Genomic DNA, 18,906 nt, shown 5'->3' on the forward strand with positions numbered 1-18,906 from the left:
CAAAGAAGAGAGACGATCAGCTGATCACTGTCTCCTAAACGTCCACACACAACAGAAACAGTTTTATTTAAACAATCACAACAACATTAAGCTGAAGCTGCTTTCCACTGTCAGTGTGTGTGTTACCTACAGTCATACAACATGTGTTTGCATGATGTGAGACTGACGAAGAGAAGGTTGGACTTTCTCACGACACCAACTCATGAGTTCACTCTGACTCTAAAGACTTATCTAAGTGCACAAGCTGCAGACTGTTTTGTTTTTATTACTTTTTAGAAATGTTTTCTATTTCTTTGCCTTTCATGATGATAGTTGTGAAAAGCTGTAAGTCACAGCACACTGCAGCCTCCTGACAAACAAACTGCTGTGACAGTGGAGGCTGTGGCCTGTTAGGAAGCATTTTGTGTCTGACTCAATCTCCTTCGTGTCTTTCAGTAATTCAGTCCCTCATCGCGCTGGTGAACGACCCCCAGCCCGAGCATCCCCTGAGGGCCGACCTAGCAGAAGAATACTCAAAAGACCGTAAAAAATTCTTGAAGAACGCAGAAGAATTTACAAAGAAACACGGAGAAAAGCGGCCAATGGACTGATCACGTCACGAGCGCGTAGCCCTCTGTCTGCCTCCCTCCCCAGCCCCCTTCTGTTTCACGTGTCCGACCAAATACTGATCTTCCTCTGCCCTCCCCGCTCCGTCCCCCACCAGCAGCTCGCCACCTCCTCGGCCCCCCCGTTTCACATAGCGCTCCTTTAAACGGCCCTGGAGCTGCCCCGCTGAGGCCAGGCAGCGACAGCCAAGCAGGACTCTCTGTGGATCAGACCGCTTTCTCTCTCTCGTCCTCGTCGCCGTAGATCTCCAGACCATTTCTAACTTTCTACTCTTTCTTAAAGTGAAAAATGGAAAAAAGAAATGCTAAGGGAACATGATGTGTTAATTTTCTTTGGGCTTTTTTGGGCTTTTCCTCAGTAGAAACAGCTCCTGTTTTAAATGGATCTCACTTAGACATGATTGGTCATAAATATTTGATTCTTTTATTTTGAAAAGCAGAAGACGAGTGTGTTTGTTTTTGGTTTTGTTGGTTTTTCATTTGGCCCATCTTGTGTAACATTTTAAGCTGAAACACATGAAGTAGTGAAATGAGGGTTGCCGTAGCTCAGGCCGATGTTTGGCTGCAGAAATGCACCGTACTCTGTGGAACATCTCACATCTCCTCCCCCAGAGTCTGTAACAGTTGACAATGTTAGGCCGTACATGAGTCGAGTTATTGTAGAAATGCCAGAGATGACTTCCGAGTGTTAAAGATTTTCAAACACTAAAAACATGCAGCTGAAAACTTCTGCATCACAGATGGTTAGCCATTCACCCGCCCTCCTCAACAGCCATTGGCTCCCAAACATCTTTTTTTTGATTGACACTTGTGTATAAAATCTGCAAGAATGTGTTGGATTGATTTGAATTTCCATGCATGTCCCCTTCCCTCCTGCTGGGTGCCCAGTATAACCATGTTTAGAACCAGGAACCTGTAGTACACTGAGACATACTCGCATAGTCCCAGCTGAGAGGGGCCTAACTTATCAAGCTGGGGGAAGGAGACGCTAAGCTTGAAGCTTGGATCAGCTCCTGGAGATCGTCCAAGAAACAGTAACCTAGAAGGCAGCTGGGAGAGGGCTGGCCGTCCAGGGATGTGCCGGGACATGGAAAGGGACTGCAGCGGCCAAACGACACCATGTAACAGCTATTTGATCTGCTCCCAATATTGTTTCATAATAAAGATGATGGCTTACCATTTGGCCTCCATGTTTTCCTGGTGCTGTGGGGATGTTGTTTGGGACTCGATCCAGTGCTGCTTACAGAGGGACCGATTCACTCCACTTCCAGCATAAACTGGGATTTGGTGTTTAAAAAAACACACCACAGGTATTTAGTGAGCGCAGTGAGGGGAAGAACAGGCTAACAGAGGTAACACACCGCATCAGTCCAGGGCTGCAGAGAGCTCCCTGCTGTTGGCCTGAAGAAAAGCAAAGTTATAACATTCAAACTATCAAATCTCTGTTCACACCAACGGACCCTTTATCTACAGCTCGGTGAATAATGGAGGCCCACAGTAGTTCTGACAGTTGGCAGCTAAACTAAATGCTATAAGCACATACAGATAAAATTGTGCCATACAATAGTAATGGTAGCATCTACCAACACTAGATTTAGATGGTGAAAACATATGAAAGACTAGGGGACTCTCAGCTGGGCAATATCTGCCATTTGAGCCAATATGAGAATCGAGCTGTTTTATGGCATATTAACTGTAATGGTTGTTGGGTCTGCGCTTCCACCTGCTGCTGGTTTAGAGACTCATTCCCATTAAGGAAGCAAGACGAACAGCGATTTTACTTGCACAAGGGAGGATCTCAGAGCAGCCCTTCTGCCCTCGTTCAGACCACTTCCACCCCGGCCTCCGCTTGCCGCCTTTCATTGAAAACAGAGTACACACAGCACCACCCATTGTAAACCCCCCTATGGTTATAAAAGATAAGGTACTGTGTGTGTGCACGTGTAAGCACGTGTGTGTATGCATGTGTTTGGGGTTGTGTTTCTGTGACCTGCTGCCCACAAAAAGGTCATAAAGGCAGGAAGTTTACTAACCTCATAGGACCTGTCGTCCACATGTGTGGACATCACATTTTGGGTTATTTAGACCAAAATACTAAATTTTGCTCTGCAAGGGCCTGATGTCCACTGACGAGGACGTTATGCTGCTGCTGTTCTATCGAACTTCTAAACACATCCTCATATGTGGCTGTCGTTTTTCTCAGAAACCAAAATCAGGTAAAAATAAATAAATAAATCTGGTAATTCTTTGTTTTTACATTCACCAGGTCCCAATCAGCCCAAATATCAAAGAGAAATTAAAAATGCTGCTGTGGAAGAGTTCAGGTCTCAGGAGGCTAAAGAAAACAGAAGCCTCACATAGGATGTGCCTGTAATAAACACTACAGCCTCCCCACCGCTCAGCAGGCTGCGGACGGCGTCAGAAACAAAAGAATGTCTTTGATCATACAGTTTGAACTAACACAAATTTAAGTAACACAATGACAACATTTAACAATTTGACTCCAACAATGGTCAAGTTGGATAAATGTATTCAAACCAGGACACGCTCCATTCAATGACTCTGGGTATTCAAACAGTGGAGATTTAGTGCAAATGACAATGAACTCAGCATTTCATGGCTAACATGACTTTATTTGGGCCTGAGACTAGTTTTTGCCTCCGTGCAGCAGACGTTATACATGTAAGGATTACTGCTTCTACTACAGGCAGCTCCAGGCTTTGAGATGTCCAGTAAGCAGGTCACAGTCACAATCGATGACCTGAAACTTTGATTGGATGCAAATGAAGGCGTGAAGCTGCCCTCGACAGTGCACCGCCTGCTGCACCTCACCTCTGTGCAGGTGGGGTGGCTGCAGCTCAACGGGCACAGCAGGTCTGCTCACTGCAAGGTTGGTGTTTTGATCCCTGGCTGCTCCAGTCTGCAAGCCAACATATTAACCTCGTGTTGTTCTCCGACGCATCAATCAGAGTGTGAATGTTAGAAAGAACTTAAGCACAGTAAAAAGTCATTGAATGGGCGAATGAGGCGCGTTGCAGTAAGGCAGAGAAGAAAAGTGCTGTATAAGAACCAGTCCAGTTACTGCTGAACAGTATTATGGGCTCATGTCGGGCCATCAGGCCAGCCTCATGTCTGTTTTTGAGTGACTGATCAGAGACATCCACACAGCGACCTGCTGGAGGTCATTTTGTGCTCCTCCTCTTCTTCCTTACAAATACCAGTCCTGCTGATGGGTTCAGGACCGTTTGCAGGTCTGCCCACCTCTTCCTGAGACTGTGCTTGGAGACACAGTTGGACTTCCTCTACAGCGTCTGTAGGGACATTCTGGTCTTAGCCAAACGTAAAACTTGAAAGCACAGCACTCAGCTTCTTCACTGCTCGGGCTGACAGAGACGGCAATGAGAAAAAAGGTGGTGCAGTCCAGAACATGTTCCTGTGACTGTCTCACCTGACAATGAACTGAGCGTTTCACACGTTATTTACTGGGAGAACTCTCGTCTGCTGTATTGATCAGTGTTTACTCATCACCACCAGCTGGTGGAGGCAGCAGCCTTACACTCAGCTGACCTACAGTGTAAACACTCAGAAGTGGGATTCATGTTTGAGCAGACGGAGGGTGTCTGCTCCTCTCCAAGGCCGGCCCGTCGGCCTGCAGTGCTCTGCTGTCAGTGTGCAGAGTAGGTGCTACAACCGGTCGGTGGCTTCCTCGTGTTGGTTTGTGAGCCAGACGCAAAAGAGAGCAAAGTTACACCTTACAAAGAGCTGAAGCCAAACAGTGTTCATGAAAGTGTGCGCTACATCCAGTGTCTGTGCTTGTCATGGTTTATGTTTTCACAGTGAACTCTGCTATCACTCCATCAGTAATGGGGGACATTTAAAAGCTGACGTGTAAACCTACGCACACAGATCAGTATTTAAGGTTTGAATACTGAGAAAACCTTTGCTGATGCCTAATGCGTCAGGAGTATCGGAACAGTTAAGACACACTTTCTTTAAACGCAGCATCTCTGTGGCCAAAAACTGGTCCACCCCAAGGATCGGGTCCCCCAACACAAACAGAGTAGTGCACGCTGTTAAGAGCCAGGAGGACTGCTATGAGAATGGTACTCGTGGCCATTGATCATTGATCAGTGTTGTTAATCAGTGATCATGACTGTTTGCCTATTAATGATCAACAAACTGACCTCACAGCCCTTTGTTCCTTCACTGGGCTGGTTTCAGTCATCGTGCAAATGTTTATAAGATTGGAAACCTGCAGTCAGCTGAGACTGAAGACGTCACCTGATGATGATGATGATGATGAAACGTTTCTCCCACTGGAAACTTCCAGATGAACACAATCAGCCTTTAGGATCAGCTGTCACTCCTTGCTCTGCTCGGGCCCACCAGTCGCTCACACCATGCACTTCCAGTGACTCTGCCAACTATCCAGCAGTATGTGGGCTGTAAAACACAGGACAATACAACTCTGGAGCCACGGGGAGACAGAACAATGCTGCAAGCCCTGATTGCATCAGTCCCAGGGTCCTGCGATCTCTGAGGCCCAGCCTTCATCCTTCAGCATCTCTTCAACCTGAGACTCCTGCAGCAGAAGTTGTCGAACTATGGAAGACATCATGTTTAGTTCCAATACTAAAGAAAGACAGACCAGACTGGTTCTCATGTCATGAAGGTGCTTGGAGCGGTTCTTGCCCAGTTTAGCCTGCAGGTGAAACCTCTTCAGTTTACTCACCACGACAAGAGCATCCCGATCGTTGACTCTTGCTGTCCTGTGAACAACATCGGCTTCTGGGTGGCACATGTTTGGAATCATGTATGATTTTCGTTCCACTTCTCACGTGTGCACCACTTTGTGTTGGTCTTTCACGTGGAAGTCCAATAAAACTGATTCATGTTTGTGGCTGTAATGTGACAAAATGTGGGAAAGTTCACGGGGGCCCAATACTTTTGCATCCACTGTAAGAAGAGCATGAGCAGACTACTTTCTAAGGAAGCTCAGATCCTATAATGTGTGCAGAAGGATGTTGGGAGGTCTTCTACCAGTCTGTGGTAGTGAGTACCAACGATGCCAGTGCCAGAGGTCCCAGCAGGATCAACAAACTAACCCACGAGGTCTACTTGATATATAAAATATAAGTCATGAAAATAAAGATTCATACATGAAACACAAAAGTCAAAGTGCACTTTTCCCACTGACAACATCCAGATGAGCAGAACTTTTACTTGCCTGGATGATTGAAACAGATTTTGTCTTGATGTCTGCTCAGAGTGTGTGAAGGGGCCTTCAGTCGCTTGTATTTATGCCCACTGTTAAGAGGCAGGAAGCCACTGCAGTATTCTCCTGAGCGACAGCTGTGTCACTCAGACGTACGTGCTGGTAAGAGGAAGGAGTCACGTTCTTTCCACAAACTCAACTTTTCAAACAGTTCCAACACTGTGTGTGTGTCAGTATGTCTCTGAGCTTCTGTGCAGGATTATCATTAAAACTGTAGTAAACACTGGCACCATCGCACACTCACGCCTTTAATCCAGCTGTGACGGCCGCGCACAGCGTGCCACCTTACAAAAATCAAGAGGTGCACAGCTGACCGACGCAACACAAACACTGTGTTCCAGTCCCAAACAGCCTTAAATCCATCACGGACAGCAAACTCACCTGTTCACCTGCAGAGTCATGCACCCTCTAAATAACACAGTTAGTATAAACAGGAGATTTCATCATCAGTTGATTTTTAACATGGCAAACAACCCTGACAAAAAACAGCCAAAACAGACAAACACAGCATCTGTTTTTATTTAGATTTCGTGCAGCTTCCCACAGATGGATGCAGAAAGTCAAAAACTGGCACTTTAAGATAATTAAGGCATTTGTTGTTGGTGATCAGGTTTACGCTGCAAGTGGTTTGAAAGAAACAACAAAGAAAAAAAGTTCACCATCATTTATTCCCCAGAGCTGTTCAGTTCTGATGTTTGATGACAGCAGACAGAAAACGGTTTCAACATGAAAATATGAGCTTTGAAATACAAAGAACATATCTATAAAGACTACTGAAGCTCTCTGTAGTTCCACACATCCAGACCTGAGATAGTTCAAAAGTGTCCCTGCTCAGCAGGTGGAAGCCAGGGCCATGAACACACATACAGCTCCTTTATTCTAGAATGAGCCAGACTGAAAACTACCAAACATACTTATGATGGGAGCTCTGAACATATGTTGCTGATTATTTTAGTAAAATGATTCATTAGTTTAAAACAGTGTTGCAGTGAACACTGCCTTCATTAGACATTTCTACACAGTGTATCATGTGCTGCTCTGACAGCCATCCTCAGGCTAGACTCAGAGCCGGTCATGGACAGTCCCACTCATTAAAGGCTGCTACGAGCTAATTGGATCAGTCTCAGTTTGTAGGGCAGCATAAAGTCGTGTTACTACAAACATCAGTGGTAACTGAGCAACTTTTGGAAGCTGAGGGCAGTCACAGGTCTCTGAAGGCACAGAGCTGCACTCTCTCTTGGCAATAGAGAGCCAGCACAGATGGATCTTTGAGAACACTCAGCTCGTGCTGCCTGTCAGCAGACTGGGAGAAGTCGTCGGGGCCCTCTCCACAGCCTCCCTCCTTGGGGTGACTGGGGTACCCCGGGTGGACCATGAGCTCAGCTGTGACCACAGGCTGATGTGAACCCTGCACAGAGCTGGAGGTAGAGGATGAAGGGTTTGCAGCCAAGGCGTAGCTGAGGGCCCTGTGCAGGCTTGGGATGGACATGTTCTGCCCCATGGTGGTCAGTCCCAGGTACACATCTGGCCACCTGTGGAGGAGGAAAATCGTTACGATTCATGTTTATCATATGTGCAACATCAGAAACGCTCTACAAACTCTCTTGTCCTCCAATTGTCCAGTTTCCTTTATTTAAAGACACTCTCCACACTCTGCCCAGCAGCTCTTTGGAAACTCTAATGAGACACTTAAGCCTGTCACAACATCTTAGCAAAGATACTGAAGTTTTTTGCTAAAGGCAGCTAGTCCTTTACTAAGTTTCAGCGTTATGTGTAGAAACTCTGGTTCATCGCTGTGTCCTGAGTCAGGTGTCTTTCCTGTGCTTGAGTCACAGGTCAGTGTTGAGTAGCTTCCTCTGAAAACAAGCATCACACTGAACAAATGAGTGAAACGCTGCCAGTGTTCAGAGGAAGACTTCAGACAGTCTGGAGCCAAATATAAAATCTAAGAAAGTGTGGTGAGTTTGGACAGCACTGTGAAACACCACCAGTGACACTTAAGCTTGATGCTTAAACTCAAAGTAACTGTAGAGCTGACTGGGCTCATCTGCACAGACAACAGGACAAAGAGCAGGCAACATGAGAATTATTTCTGAGGACTAAAAGAAAACACGAGCGCCCCACAGAGTCCGGCTGTGATGGAGAATAGAGGTGGTCACACCAAATACTGGGTTGTGTGAACTCTGGTTTTGCCTTAGGTGTGTTTTTCATGTATGCTCACAAATTTGTATAATTGCTGCATTTATTTCCTGTTTTTGTAGCAAACTAAGTAAATCTGTCTTTGTTCTAATACAGTAATGTGCAAAAGTCTTGAGCTGTGCCATCGTTTATCTAACAGACATGGAGCCAAAGTCCAGCCCTGCTGCTTCCACAGGACTTCAGAGGGAAGCGTGTGCTGGTAATACATGCACCATATAAACTGATCATCAATAAGTATGAACGCTTCTATAAAAGCAGAAGCTTTTGCAGGTTTGCATTCAGGTGTGTGTTAGTATAGAAATACAGGCAAAGACAGCAGCACGGATCTGAAAGATCATGAATCACTGCTGCTTTCTGCACAGAAGCCACCTCGACAAAGATCATCCCAGGAGTGGACGTCACTGCAAAAACACTCCGACTCTACAGGGCTACAGCAGCATGGGTCAGGTTTGCAAAAACCACAATGTGCTCTGGAAAGCAGTGCTGTGCAGGTCCATACTGGAACCCACTCAGCTGAGGCATGTGTGGGGCTAGCTCAGCTCCAGGAACTTAAAACTACAGAGGCCCGTTTGTTCAAACTGCAGAGCCTTTAAAGTTTATTATGCAGAGTAGGTCTCCGTTAAATATACAGCGAACATGAAGCTTTAGAAAATAAAAGTACAACTCACAATATTTCATAGATGAATAAACAATAACGTGTGTAAAATGTTTCTCAGCATTATTATTGTTTTCAGTTACATTTGTTTTTACTTGAATATTTTGAAATGCTGGTAATGACTTTTTTAGGATTTCTGTTTCCTGTGTGATAATTCTGGACAATGAAGCAATAAGACCGAGAAGTTTCATGTCGTGTGTTCATCATGAAGGTGCAGTTTAAAAGTGTCAGTGTGGGATCAGACAGGGGTGTGTTTCTATTGGAGGGTGCACAGACGCTTCAAGCTAGCACGGTGGCGTCTGTTGGCCTCTCCGTGCTGAGGTGCGTCTGCATCTGGGCTTTGTTTAAATATCGTTTCAGGTTTATTCAGTTTAAACCTCGATAAGGACTCGATCACATTTATGTCCTGACATGTAAAACCTTAGAGATGACTAGTGTTGGGAAGGTTACTTTTCAAATGTATTCCACTACAGATTACAGATTACATGCCCCAAAATGTATTTTGTAACGTATTCTGAATACTTTGGATTACTTAATATATTATCATGCTTTTTACAACCACATGAATGTGCTATTGCTGTGTGATTTATTACTATTACAGGTTACTCTCCACACCAACACCAGCTAGATGTTTAGACCTTAATATAAATGAGTAACAGTAGGTGGACATTAGGTAAGGCTGCACTTTTTGCAGTGATCTCGTGTAGAAAACTATTCAGCGCATATATAAAACAGGTCCGCGGCTCTGAACCGTAGTAAAGGGACCTCTGGCTGATACGTCGGGTTCGTGTCGGCTCGTAGCTGAAAACTAGCTTTACTTTGTTGTCTGGGTCGACTTTGCTAGCAGAGACAGAGAGAGGCGTTGAAAGGCTGCTTATTGTTTCAGAGGAAAACACGAACACGGCGTACAGTCGAGTCTTAACAGCTTACTTACAGCTGGGCTCGTCAGGCTCTCTGTTTGGCTGCAGTGGTTATTATTATATTTACATGCTTCCAGCTCCCGTTTCTGCTCGGTGACAGCTCTACTTTTCCTTTTCCTCCCTCCCTCGCTCACAGACACATCACGGGTATGACAATCCATCCTCCCTGCAGCACGGACTACACTGCCCATCAGGCTGCATGCTTTAGGGCCTGTAACACTCTGCCTGTTGCCTTCATGTTAAATCATTTTTAAAATGACATTATGAGACGCGAGGCTGAGACAGACATCAGAGCCTTTTATTGTGTGTTTTGTTTGGGTTTCCACCAGCGTGGAATTACCAAAAACAGAGGGCATAGCCGAACATGTGAAGCAGGAAAAGAGCGCTGTGTAATCCCTTATTTCAACAAAGTAACTGTATTCTGAATACCACCCTTTTAAACGGTAACTGTAACGGAATACAGTTACTCATATTTTGTGTTTTAAATACGTAACGGCGGCACATGTACTCCGTTACTCCCCAACACTGGAGATGACACTCACTGCATATGTGTGGTTTAATTTGAAGCCTGGTCTAGTCCCAGCAGTTTCATACAAACAGACCTGATTCCATGGCGTCTGAACACTGGGATGGCATCCAGAGCGTCCTTCTCCACCTGCTTGTAGAATTTGTGCAGGTGTGCTGGTATCCACGGGCAGCTGTATAGACCCGGCTCCACGGGAACACGAGTGTAGGGGATCCTGAGATCTGAGACAACCTTTGCAAACACTTCGCGGACCTCTGCACAGACGACATAACACGAACATTTCACTGCTGTCATCTTCTTAATGGAGCCAACAGCTAAGCGCTCACTGAACTGAATCCTACATATGGAAGAAAAGCATCAGTGGAACAACAGCTAATAGCAAAGCTCTGTGTTGGAGCCCAGCAGGACTTCTCTTTGTTTCTCAGCTAAATTATATTTCTGCCCATATAATCATTGCTCTTTTACATAGCATATTATTAACTACTCAAACTTTTTCACTGGTCAGATGACAGGATGCTTGGTTTGTTTTCTATTATAAAAACATTTTTTAAATTAATGAATCTGATTAGTAGAACCAAAATCAGCTGCCTCAGTACAAACAAACATTAACGGTCTCCTCCCTTCAGTTCACATTTACCTGCTAACTCAAAAGCAGAGACACACAGGTGCACATTTGCATGATTAATCTGTACCATAACTCCATGGGGACGTGTTGGAAATAACCTGAAACATGCTATATCACCACAATCAGCCATCAATGTGTAAATGCTGTTGACTCTAGCAGCAAACAGCATTACAGCTTTGTCTCTTCATCCTCTGATCCTCTGACCTGGGAGGACGTGAACATGTTGGTGTCCGTCCATGTGCTCGGGTAGGTGACCATTCAGCTCCACGAAAAGCCCGACCTGGGCCCTCAACTCCAGCTCCACCTTGGAGGAAACAAAACACACCTGGAAACAGCTGTGATGGAGACACATGACTTCAAAGACAAAGGTCGTTTTAAAATCTGAGGCTGGTGCTTTTGCAACTCAGCAATAACAACGTGACAGCTGTCCCCAAGTTCAAACTGGTACTGTCTGAAGACGCTTCAGTTTCATTCACAAAGTGCTGAATCTCCGCAGTCGGCTTCAAGTGTAAAAATGAAATAACAGAATCCGCCAGCGATCAAACTGGAGTCTGTTAGATCTGCTCGGTGTTATTCAAACCACTGCAGCGCTCTAATCTCGGTAATACTGTGGTCAGTATTGGTGTAGCTCATGAGGCAGAGCGGGTCATCTACTGATTGGAAGGTTGGTGGTTCGATCCCTGGCTTTCTGCTTGGGCAAGATACTGACCCCAAGCTGTATGAATGTTGGTTAGGAAGCACTTACAGAAAAAAGTGCTTGTATGAATGTGGCGTGTTGTATAAAGCGCTTTGAGTGCTCAGAGTGGACATAATAAGTATATATAAGAACCAGTCCATTTTTTCTCTAACTGTAAAATTGTATTTGTAAAGGAGGACATTAATAGTTAATGTTAAAGGAACATTCAGTTCAACAGAGTTCAGACGCTCCTTCAGTGCTGAAGGCAAACCTGTGGTTGTTCTTATTCAAAGGGCTCTTTTTAAATGAAGCAACAACCTGTTTTTCCAGGCTAAATAAAAACCTTCTAAATTAACGAGACGCTTTGTCCTCTCCAGCTTACAGGTCATCTGATTCCATGTGCGTGTCTGAGAGTTACACCTGGGACTCAGGTACCTGTAATGTGAGGCCTTCGTTTGCAGAGGAGCTGCAGCATCCAGAGTGGTACACAGTGAGGAGGTAACACTACGAGATAATCGACCTCTGTGGGAGGAGCTGCTCTGCACTGTGTTTGCATACAGTAATGAAGAGAGTAGCAGTGGAGAATGAAAGTAATCTCCTGTAATCAAATGTATCCCCACTGCTGTGTAATCCATTACTGTAAACTGAAATGTTAAGAAATGATCAGATGAGACTGTTTTTCAGGAAACACTATTAAATGTTCAGTTTCTGTATGTCTGGAGAAGACAGAGCCCACTATCACTCCTGTCACACTCCACCACCTGACAGGTGGGAAACACAGTCCCACCTGTCACACCATGTGACCTGCTCTCACATACCGCTAACATTTGTTTACCTGTATCTTGATATTTTAAGATCATATAAAGATGCATAAAAATGTGTAACATTATGTATTTTATACTGATCTTTATTTTTCACTGACAGTGAAATTCTAGTTTTTAATGTCGTACCTGTTTCATGCTGAGTTCTCCTCTCTTCAACGCCTGACGAAAGCCCATCTTCCCATGGAAGAAGCCATGCTGGTTTACGAGCGTGGAGGACTGCTGGAGGCTCGGACACACTGGTATGCCTTCAGACAGGTTGGCATGCAAGCCAATGGGAATGTTGTGTCTGACACAGGAACAGCACAGCTCTGTTAAACCATGCGATGCTACAGCAGGCAAACATTTGTCTATGTTCAAAGGCACAGTCACTCTGTTCTCGATTATAAATACAACATCTGTATCGAAATACAGCTGTGAAAGAGAAAATCCACTCCTTCTTTGAAATAGTCTTTTTGTTTTTTCAACGACTGTTTCACATCATCACAGAGGAAACGTACTGCTTCACAACAGCGCTGCTTTAGTTCATCGAGGTTTGTGGGCGTATGTTTATGCGCAGCTCTCTCAAGGTCCCGTCACAGTTGGGTCCAAGTCCAGAGTCAGCCACTGTAACACCTTGGTTCATTTTTTTGTAGATATTCTGTTTTTGATTTGATGGTGTACATGGAAAGAGTAATTGTATGATACAGTGTCAGCCAGGCTTTATTCAGGGACAGATTCAATTCAATTTTATTTATATAGCGCCAAATCACAACAAAAGTCGCCTCAAGGCGCTTCATAGATACAGAGACAAATCCAACAATCATATGACCCCCTATGAGCAGCACTTTGGCGACAGTGGGAAGGAAAAACTCCCTTTTAACAGGAAGAAACCTCCAGCAGAACCAGGCTCAGGGAGGGGTGGGGCCGTCTGCTGTGATTGGTTGGGGTGAGAGAAGGATGGCCTCACAGTAAGCTTTATAATACTGTGGTACACAGAGGAGTTCATGGTCAACTAGCAGTGAGATACCCGGGTCCTATGGCTGCAAAACGAGCTGTAATCATCCCCCAGACTGTCCCACCAATCGCCCTTGGTCTGGAGCACCATGCAGGATCGTACCTCACAGAGTGATGATAGTCATGAAAAAGGTGGTGGATCAGTCCAAAAACATGTAGCAGGAGCTGGTTAATGATCTGACGGCAGTTCGGACCACAGTCACCAACAACACCACGGGTAACGTACTACATTATAATTGTTTGTCCCCCTGCTCAGGAAGACACATTTATAGGCTTGTCTGAAGTTCTAAATGATTCAGAGAAGAAAGTGCTGTGGTCAGAAACTAAAATCAACTCAACCTCAGAATTGCTGAGGTTCACCTAAAGAACACTATTCCCATAGTTCCCAGTGGCCTTTTACTTTGCTCTTGTGCGATGACCTGATCACGGTGCAGCTCCACTGTTACATGTGAGATCAACTGTCATTGTCAATCAATATCCTCATCCACACAACTAATGCCCCCAGCTGAACCAGGGTGTGGTGAACCAGGATCTACGTGCAGCCTGAGTCCACCATTGCATGCATACCCCCTTGGCACCTTACTGGTACACTGCACGTCTCACGCAGACCAGTGAGAAGTGTTACAGGGCTGGAGATACCAAACACCTGTCCCACATCCATGCACGGTCACTGTCTGTGGAAGTGTCCCTGTCCTCAACAGCCATCGGCTATTGAGGTGTAGTGTCTGCGGCCACTGGGACCTGAGCAGAAATAGAGGGAGAAGGGTGATGGGTCCCAGAGCCGCTTACTTGTTCCATCAGTTGCGTCCGCTCCACCGACTCTTGGCCATTACAACGGGTGGTCCAACATCAGTGTCACTGTAATGTCGAGGCTGATCAGTCGGTGGCAACAGACCAACTCCGCTGTGCCCGCCTGAGGCCCCTCCATCACCATGAGCTCTGCCAGCCAAGCCTCCCCTTTCCTGGGACCAGGTTGTAGCTTTTGGTTTGCATATTATGCAAGGCCCTTTCCATACGCCAAGCTGCTCGGCGTATGGAAAGGGCCTCATCAGAAGCGGCAGCGGCGGTTCTCTAGCACAAGGCCCAGTCGGTCCATAGTCACCCAGCAGACTTGCGCAAAACAGGCAGCTGATCTCCATCTTGGAGATCAGCTGTTCTGGTCAACCACACCCCTCGCCTGTAGCTGAGCCACGAGCCACACCCCACCACTTTAACTTGAGTAGGTACTGAAAAAGAGTTGTTTATTAACCAAGATAAGGATTCTGCAATCATTCCCTTTAGTTATTTAGTTCTTTGCTTTTCTACTGTACTCAAAGGACTTTACACAACTTGCCTCATTCACCCACTCAGACAAGCACTTCTATTTTTTATGTAAGTGCTTACTAAGTAAAGTGCTCTGACTGCTCAGAGTAGAAAGGTGCTATATCAGAACCAGCCCATTTACTAACCAACAATCACACACACATGCAGCAATGGATTCGTCAGAGAGCAACTTGGGGTTAGTATCTTGCTTTGGGATATTTGACATGGACACTAGAGCAGCCAGAGATCAAACCACCAACCTTCTAATTAGAAGATGACCTGACTGAGGTGCTTCCTTCTTTTAAAGACTATACCAGATTCTAAATTTGGCTCATCCTAAAGTTATCTTATTTTTCTCATTATCTTATTTTCTTTCTATATTGTCTTATTGGAATATCATTCGAACTGTAGAAGTGTAGTCGGATGATAACACACAGAGGAAAGGTTCAGAACTGAGGGGATCAAACTACCAGAAGGCAACATTGCAGACACGGAGAACAGCTACAAGTTCCTATGAATGCCAAAGGGAAATGGGAACCACAAACAGGCTGCTAAGAAACTTGCAACCGCCAAACACCTGGAAAAGTCAGGCAAGGCCAGAGGAGTCAGCTGAACGGTAAGAACAAGATCCGGGCTATCAACACCTATATCCTGCCGCTAATCAGGTACCCCGCTGGGATGATAAGCTGGCCAAAGGAGGAGATAGAAGCCACTGACATCAAGCAAGAAGAAGAACCATTATGGAAGGACAGGCCCAGGATGACATCCAGAAATCCTACCAGTGGCTGGACAAAGCTGGACTGAAAGACAGCACAGAGGCACTAATCATGGCAGCACAAGAACAAGCTCTGAGTACAAGATCCATAGAGGCTGGGGTCTATCACACCAGGCAAGACCCCAGGTGCAGGCTGTGTAAAGATGCCCCAGAGACAATCCAGCACATAACAGCAGGGTGCAAGATGCTAGCAGGCAAGGCATACATGGAACGCCATAACCAAGTGGCCGGCATAGTGTACAGGAACATCTGTGCCGAGTATAACCTGGAAGTCCCGAGGTCAAAATGGGAGATGCCCCCAAGGGTGGTGGAGAATGACCGAGCTAAGATCCTGTGGGACTTCCAGATACAGACGGACAAAATGGTGGTGGCTAACCAACCGGACATAGTGGTGGTAGACAAACAGAAGAAGACGGCCTAGTGATGTGTACGTTCGAATGACAGCAATATCAGGAAGAAGGAACACGAGAAGCTGGAGAAATACCAAGGGCTCAGAGAAGAGCTCGAGAGGATGTGGAGGGTGAAGGTAACGGTGGTCCCCGTGGTAATCGGAGCACTAGGTGCGTGACTCCCAAGCTAGGCGAGTGGCTCCAGCAGATCCCGGGAACAACATCGGAGATCTCTGTCCAGAAGAGCGCAGTCCTGGGAACAGCTGAGATACTGCAGGACCCTCAAGCTCCCAGGCCTCTGGTAGAGGACCCGAGCTTGGAGGGCCAAAAATGTTTTTTTGATATACTTTTTCAATAGTGCCGTCAGCGTTAATCTCGTTAAAATGACGTTAACGCCATAACCGCATTAACGGGGCAAATCTCCGTTAGTGAGTTAACACGGATCGCCCCGTGCAGGGGCTGCATGGCGCTAACACGTTAGCGTGCTTAGCTTGTTAACGGTTATGGCGTTAACGTCATTTTAACAAGATTAACGCTGACGGCACAACTTTTTAAACCTCTTGGATTAAAGCTGAAAGTCTTACTTCACTGTTTGCTTTGAAATTCACTGTGGTCATGTAAAGAGGAAGGAAAAAAAGTATGGCTCTAACTCTACTTTATTTATCCCTGAAACTGGGAAATTATTGTGTTACAGCTCCCGAAACGTTAAACACAATCCATAACAAAATAGCTTACATGTAGCCGAAGCACTAATAATTTAAAAGTGGCAAAACAAAACATTTAAATAAAGCAGTAAAAATATAAATAAATATATAAAAAGCATGAGAAAAGCTAAAGAGAAAAGAGAAAACAAGCCCAAAAAGTTAAAATAGGTGGTAAAGAATTTCTTTGTGTGTCTTTCTGGCAGCAGAGCTTAAAGAGATATATGAGAGAGAGCCGGTGCAGTGTGTAGTGCAAAGGAAAATGAAAGTAAAAAAATAATACCAGAGTTACAAAACGAAAAGACGTGGAAAACAAAGCAAGTCTTCAGAAACTGCCAGGACTAGCAGGAAAAAGTGAAAGATTTCTGGTCTCCTACACATTACATTATGTACTGTAAATGGTATTTTTGCAGTGTGTTAGATTTTACATATACAGTGTAAGGCTACGCTACCTTTTAGCCAGATCTGCCGCCTGTTTTGCAGCCGAGCCATTAACCAGCAACGAGACATTGGAGATGCCTCCAGCCTGGAAGCAATCCACAATCCCCTGGTTCCTCCTGGGACAGTAGCCAAAATCATCTCCTGTCACCACCAGCATCATTCTGGGCTGTGGCATTATTGCTGGTCTCTGTTGGCGACACACAGGGGACAGATTAACATTCATCATTATGGTGTCCATGGCTAATAATGACCAGGTTGTCCATTATCAGTGAACATGGACCCTGGATCCTCCGACTGTTCCACGTCACACGGTTTATTGATAAGAAAGACACGAAACACCAAACTGTTGTGGTTTTCAACAGTGCCTTTCATTGCTGCTATAGAACATGAAAGAGCAGTACGTCAGCAAACAGAAGCACATATCTGTCAATACACCAGCCACGTTTCTAAACTAGATGATGGTCTGATTTAAGTTTCTGTGCACATTTTAAGATTGCTCTACATCGCCAGCTGGACTATTAAAAACACATAAAACTGCAAAGTTAGTCTATATTAGCCCTTTGTGGTGATATACTTGCCCGATGCAGCTGCCCGCCCATAATCAGTGAAGTGCTGGGAAATCTTTGCTGAGTTACTGCGCTCTGTCCTTCAGTGCCTCTGGAGCTTCGGTTTGGGCTGCATTCTAATATGAACAGCTTCAGTCCGTGCAGGTAAGTACAGAGCATGATGAGCCAGACGAGCTGCTGCTTTTTACAGTGTAAAATTATCTGATCTACCTGGGCAAACACAGGAGCCACCTAGAAACCAAACAGTAACACCTTAACAAACATCTAAGGTGTGTTTACTATTTAGATCAGGTTTGAAAAAACACCCACAACACTCCTGTTAATCTTAGCCCCCATGTCTGTTAACCCAACTATATTCTACAGGTTCATGTTTACCATTATTCCTGAGTTACAAGCAAAGCCTGCACAGGTAGGTCATAAGTTTCTTTTTAAATGGTAACAGTAGTGTCCACAGATCTTTGGTCCAACAGAAGAAGAAGGCCACAGCCTCCAAAGGGCAGTCTCATTCTGTCTTCTGGATCGTGGTACAGCCAGCAATGCTCAGCAGACCTCAGAGATCTAGCTGGCACATACGGATGTAGCAGCTCACTGATCATGGAGGGGTCTCAATATGATCAGCACACTTTTAAACTGAGCCCCAAACTTTATGAGGAGGCAGGAAGACATAATCTGTCCACCTTAAGAGGACCCAGTGATAAGCCTGACAGCAGAGTACTGAAACACTGGTAAGTGATCCAGAGAGGACCTGCTCAGGCAAATGAACTACAATAATCAAGATGTAATGAAATAAAGGTATGTATAACCACTTTGATTTCACTTTGAGACACAGTGTATTTACGTTTGTAAAAGATAACCAACATGTTTTTCCAAACTGAAGCCTGATAAAAGGTGACGCCCAGATTTCTCAGAGTGGGGAAAACTGAAGTTGAAAGATGAAGATGAAAGGGGCACAGAGTTATTCAGGATGAATGCAAGTGTGAACATGAACTAAATTAGCAGAAGCAACTAAAAAGCTCCTGTGAAGGAGAGAAAGAAACTCCCTCAAGTGCTGATCCAGACATTCAAACACAAGCTCTAAATGTCTAAGACACCATTACATTTAAAGATGGAGCTGCCAGGGACGGAAAGAGGAACCACGGAGAAGCTTTATACATACAGTGAAAGAAGACACGCAGGGGTTGGTGTGACAGACGAATATGCTAGAGATGGGGTTAGATGATAGCAACTGATCTATAGCGTTATTTTTGTGCCACTATTCTGAACGCACGTAAAAAAAGTTTGCAGGTGCAAGTGTTGTATTTTGAGGAGAAATTTATTTTGAGCGAAGAAAAGCTGAATTTGAGTGAACAAAATTCATTCCTGCGTGCAAAAAATGTATTTCAGTGTTTGCTATTATCCACACACACACACACACACACACACACACACACACAC

At 45.1% G+C, this 18,906-nt stretch overlaps 2 protein-coding genes across 9 annotated transcripts in view; one reads left to right on the plus strand and one right to left on the minus strand.

The window, feature by feature from the left end:
* ube2l3b (ubiquitin-conjugating enzyme E2L 3b) overlaps positions 1-1,784 on the plus strand; it is a 5,958-nt gene extending 4,174 nt beyond the window's left edge. For both annotated transcript variants that reach the window (XM_005942478.3, XM_014340142.2), the window contains exon 4: positions 436-1,784. In XM_005942478.3, the coding sequence (XP_005942540.1) occupies positions 436-590 (155 nt within the window). In that variant the 3' untranslated portion in view covers positions 591-1,784. The remainder of the gene's footprint in view (positions 1-435) is intronic.
* A 4,593-nt stretch (positions 1,785-6,377) lies between these two features.
* The window catches only part of ydjc (YdjC chitooligosaccharide deacetylase homolog), a 22,951-nt gene continuing 10,422 nt past the window's right edge, over positions 6,378-18,906 (minus strand). For 6 of the 7 annotated variants that reach the window (XM_005942467.3, XM_014340140.2, XM_005942470.3 and 3 more), the window contains 5 exons: positions 16,918-17,093; positions 12,432-12,591; positions 11,010-11,109; positions 10,257-10,434; positions 6,378-7,412 (listed from right to left, as the gene is read on the minus strand). In XM_005942467.3, coding sequence (XP_005942529.1) covers positions 7,082-7,412; positions 10,257-10,434; positions 11,010-11,109; positions 12,432-12,591; positions 16,918-17,093 — 945 coding nt within the window. In that variant the 3' untranslated portion in view covers positions 6,378-7,081. Of the gene's footprint in view, positions 7,413-10,256; positions 10,435-11,009; positions 11,110-12,431; positions 12,592-16,917; positions 17,094-17,484; positions 18,790-18,906 lie in introns of those variants that run through there. The other variant, XM_042228196.1, reaches the window with a different exon arrangement.

This window comes from Haplochromis burtoni, unplaced genomic scaffold (genome assembly GCF_018398535.1).
Source record: "Haplochromis burtoni strain Fernald_Lab_line unplaced genomic scaffold, NCSU_Asbu1 Contig_311, whole genome shotgun sequence".
NCBI lineage: Eukaryota > Metazoa > Chordata > Actinopteri > Cichliformes > Cichlidae > Haplochromis > Haplochromis burtoni.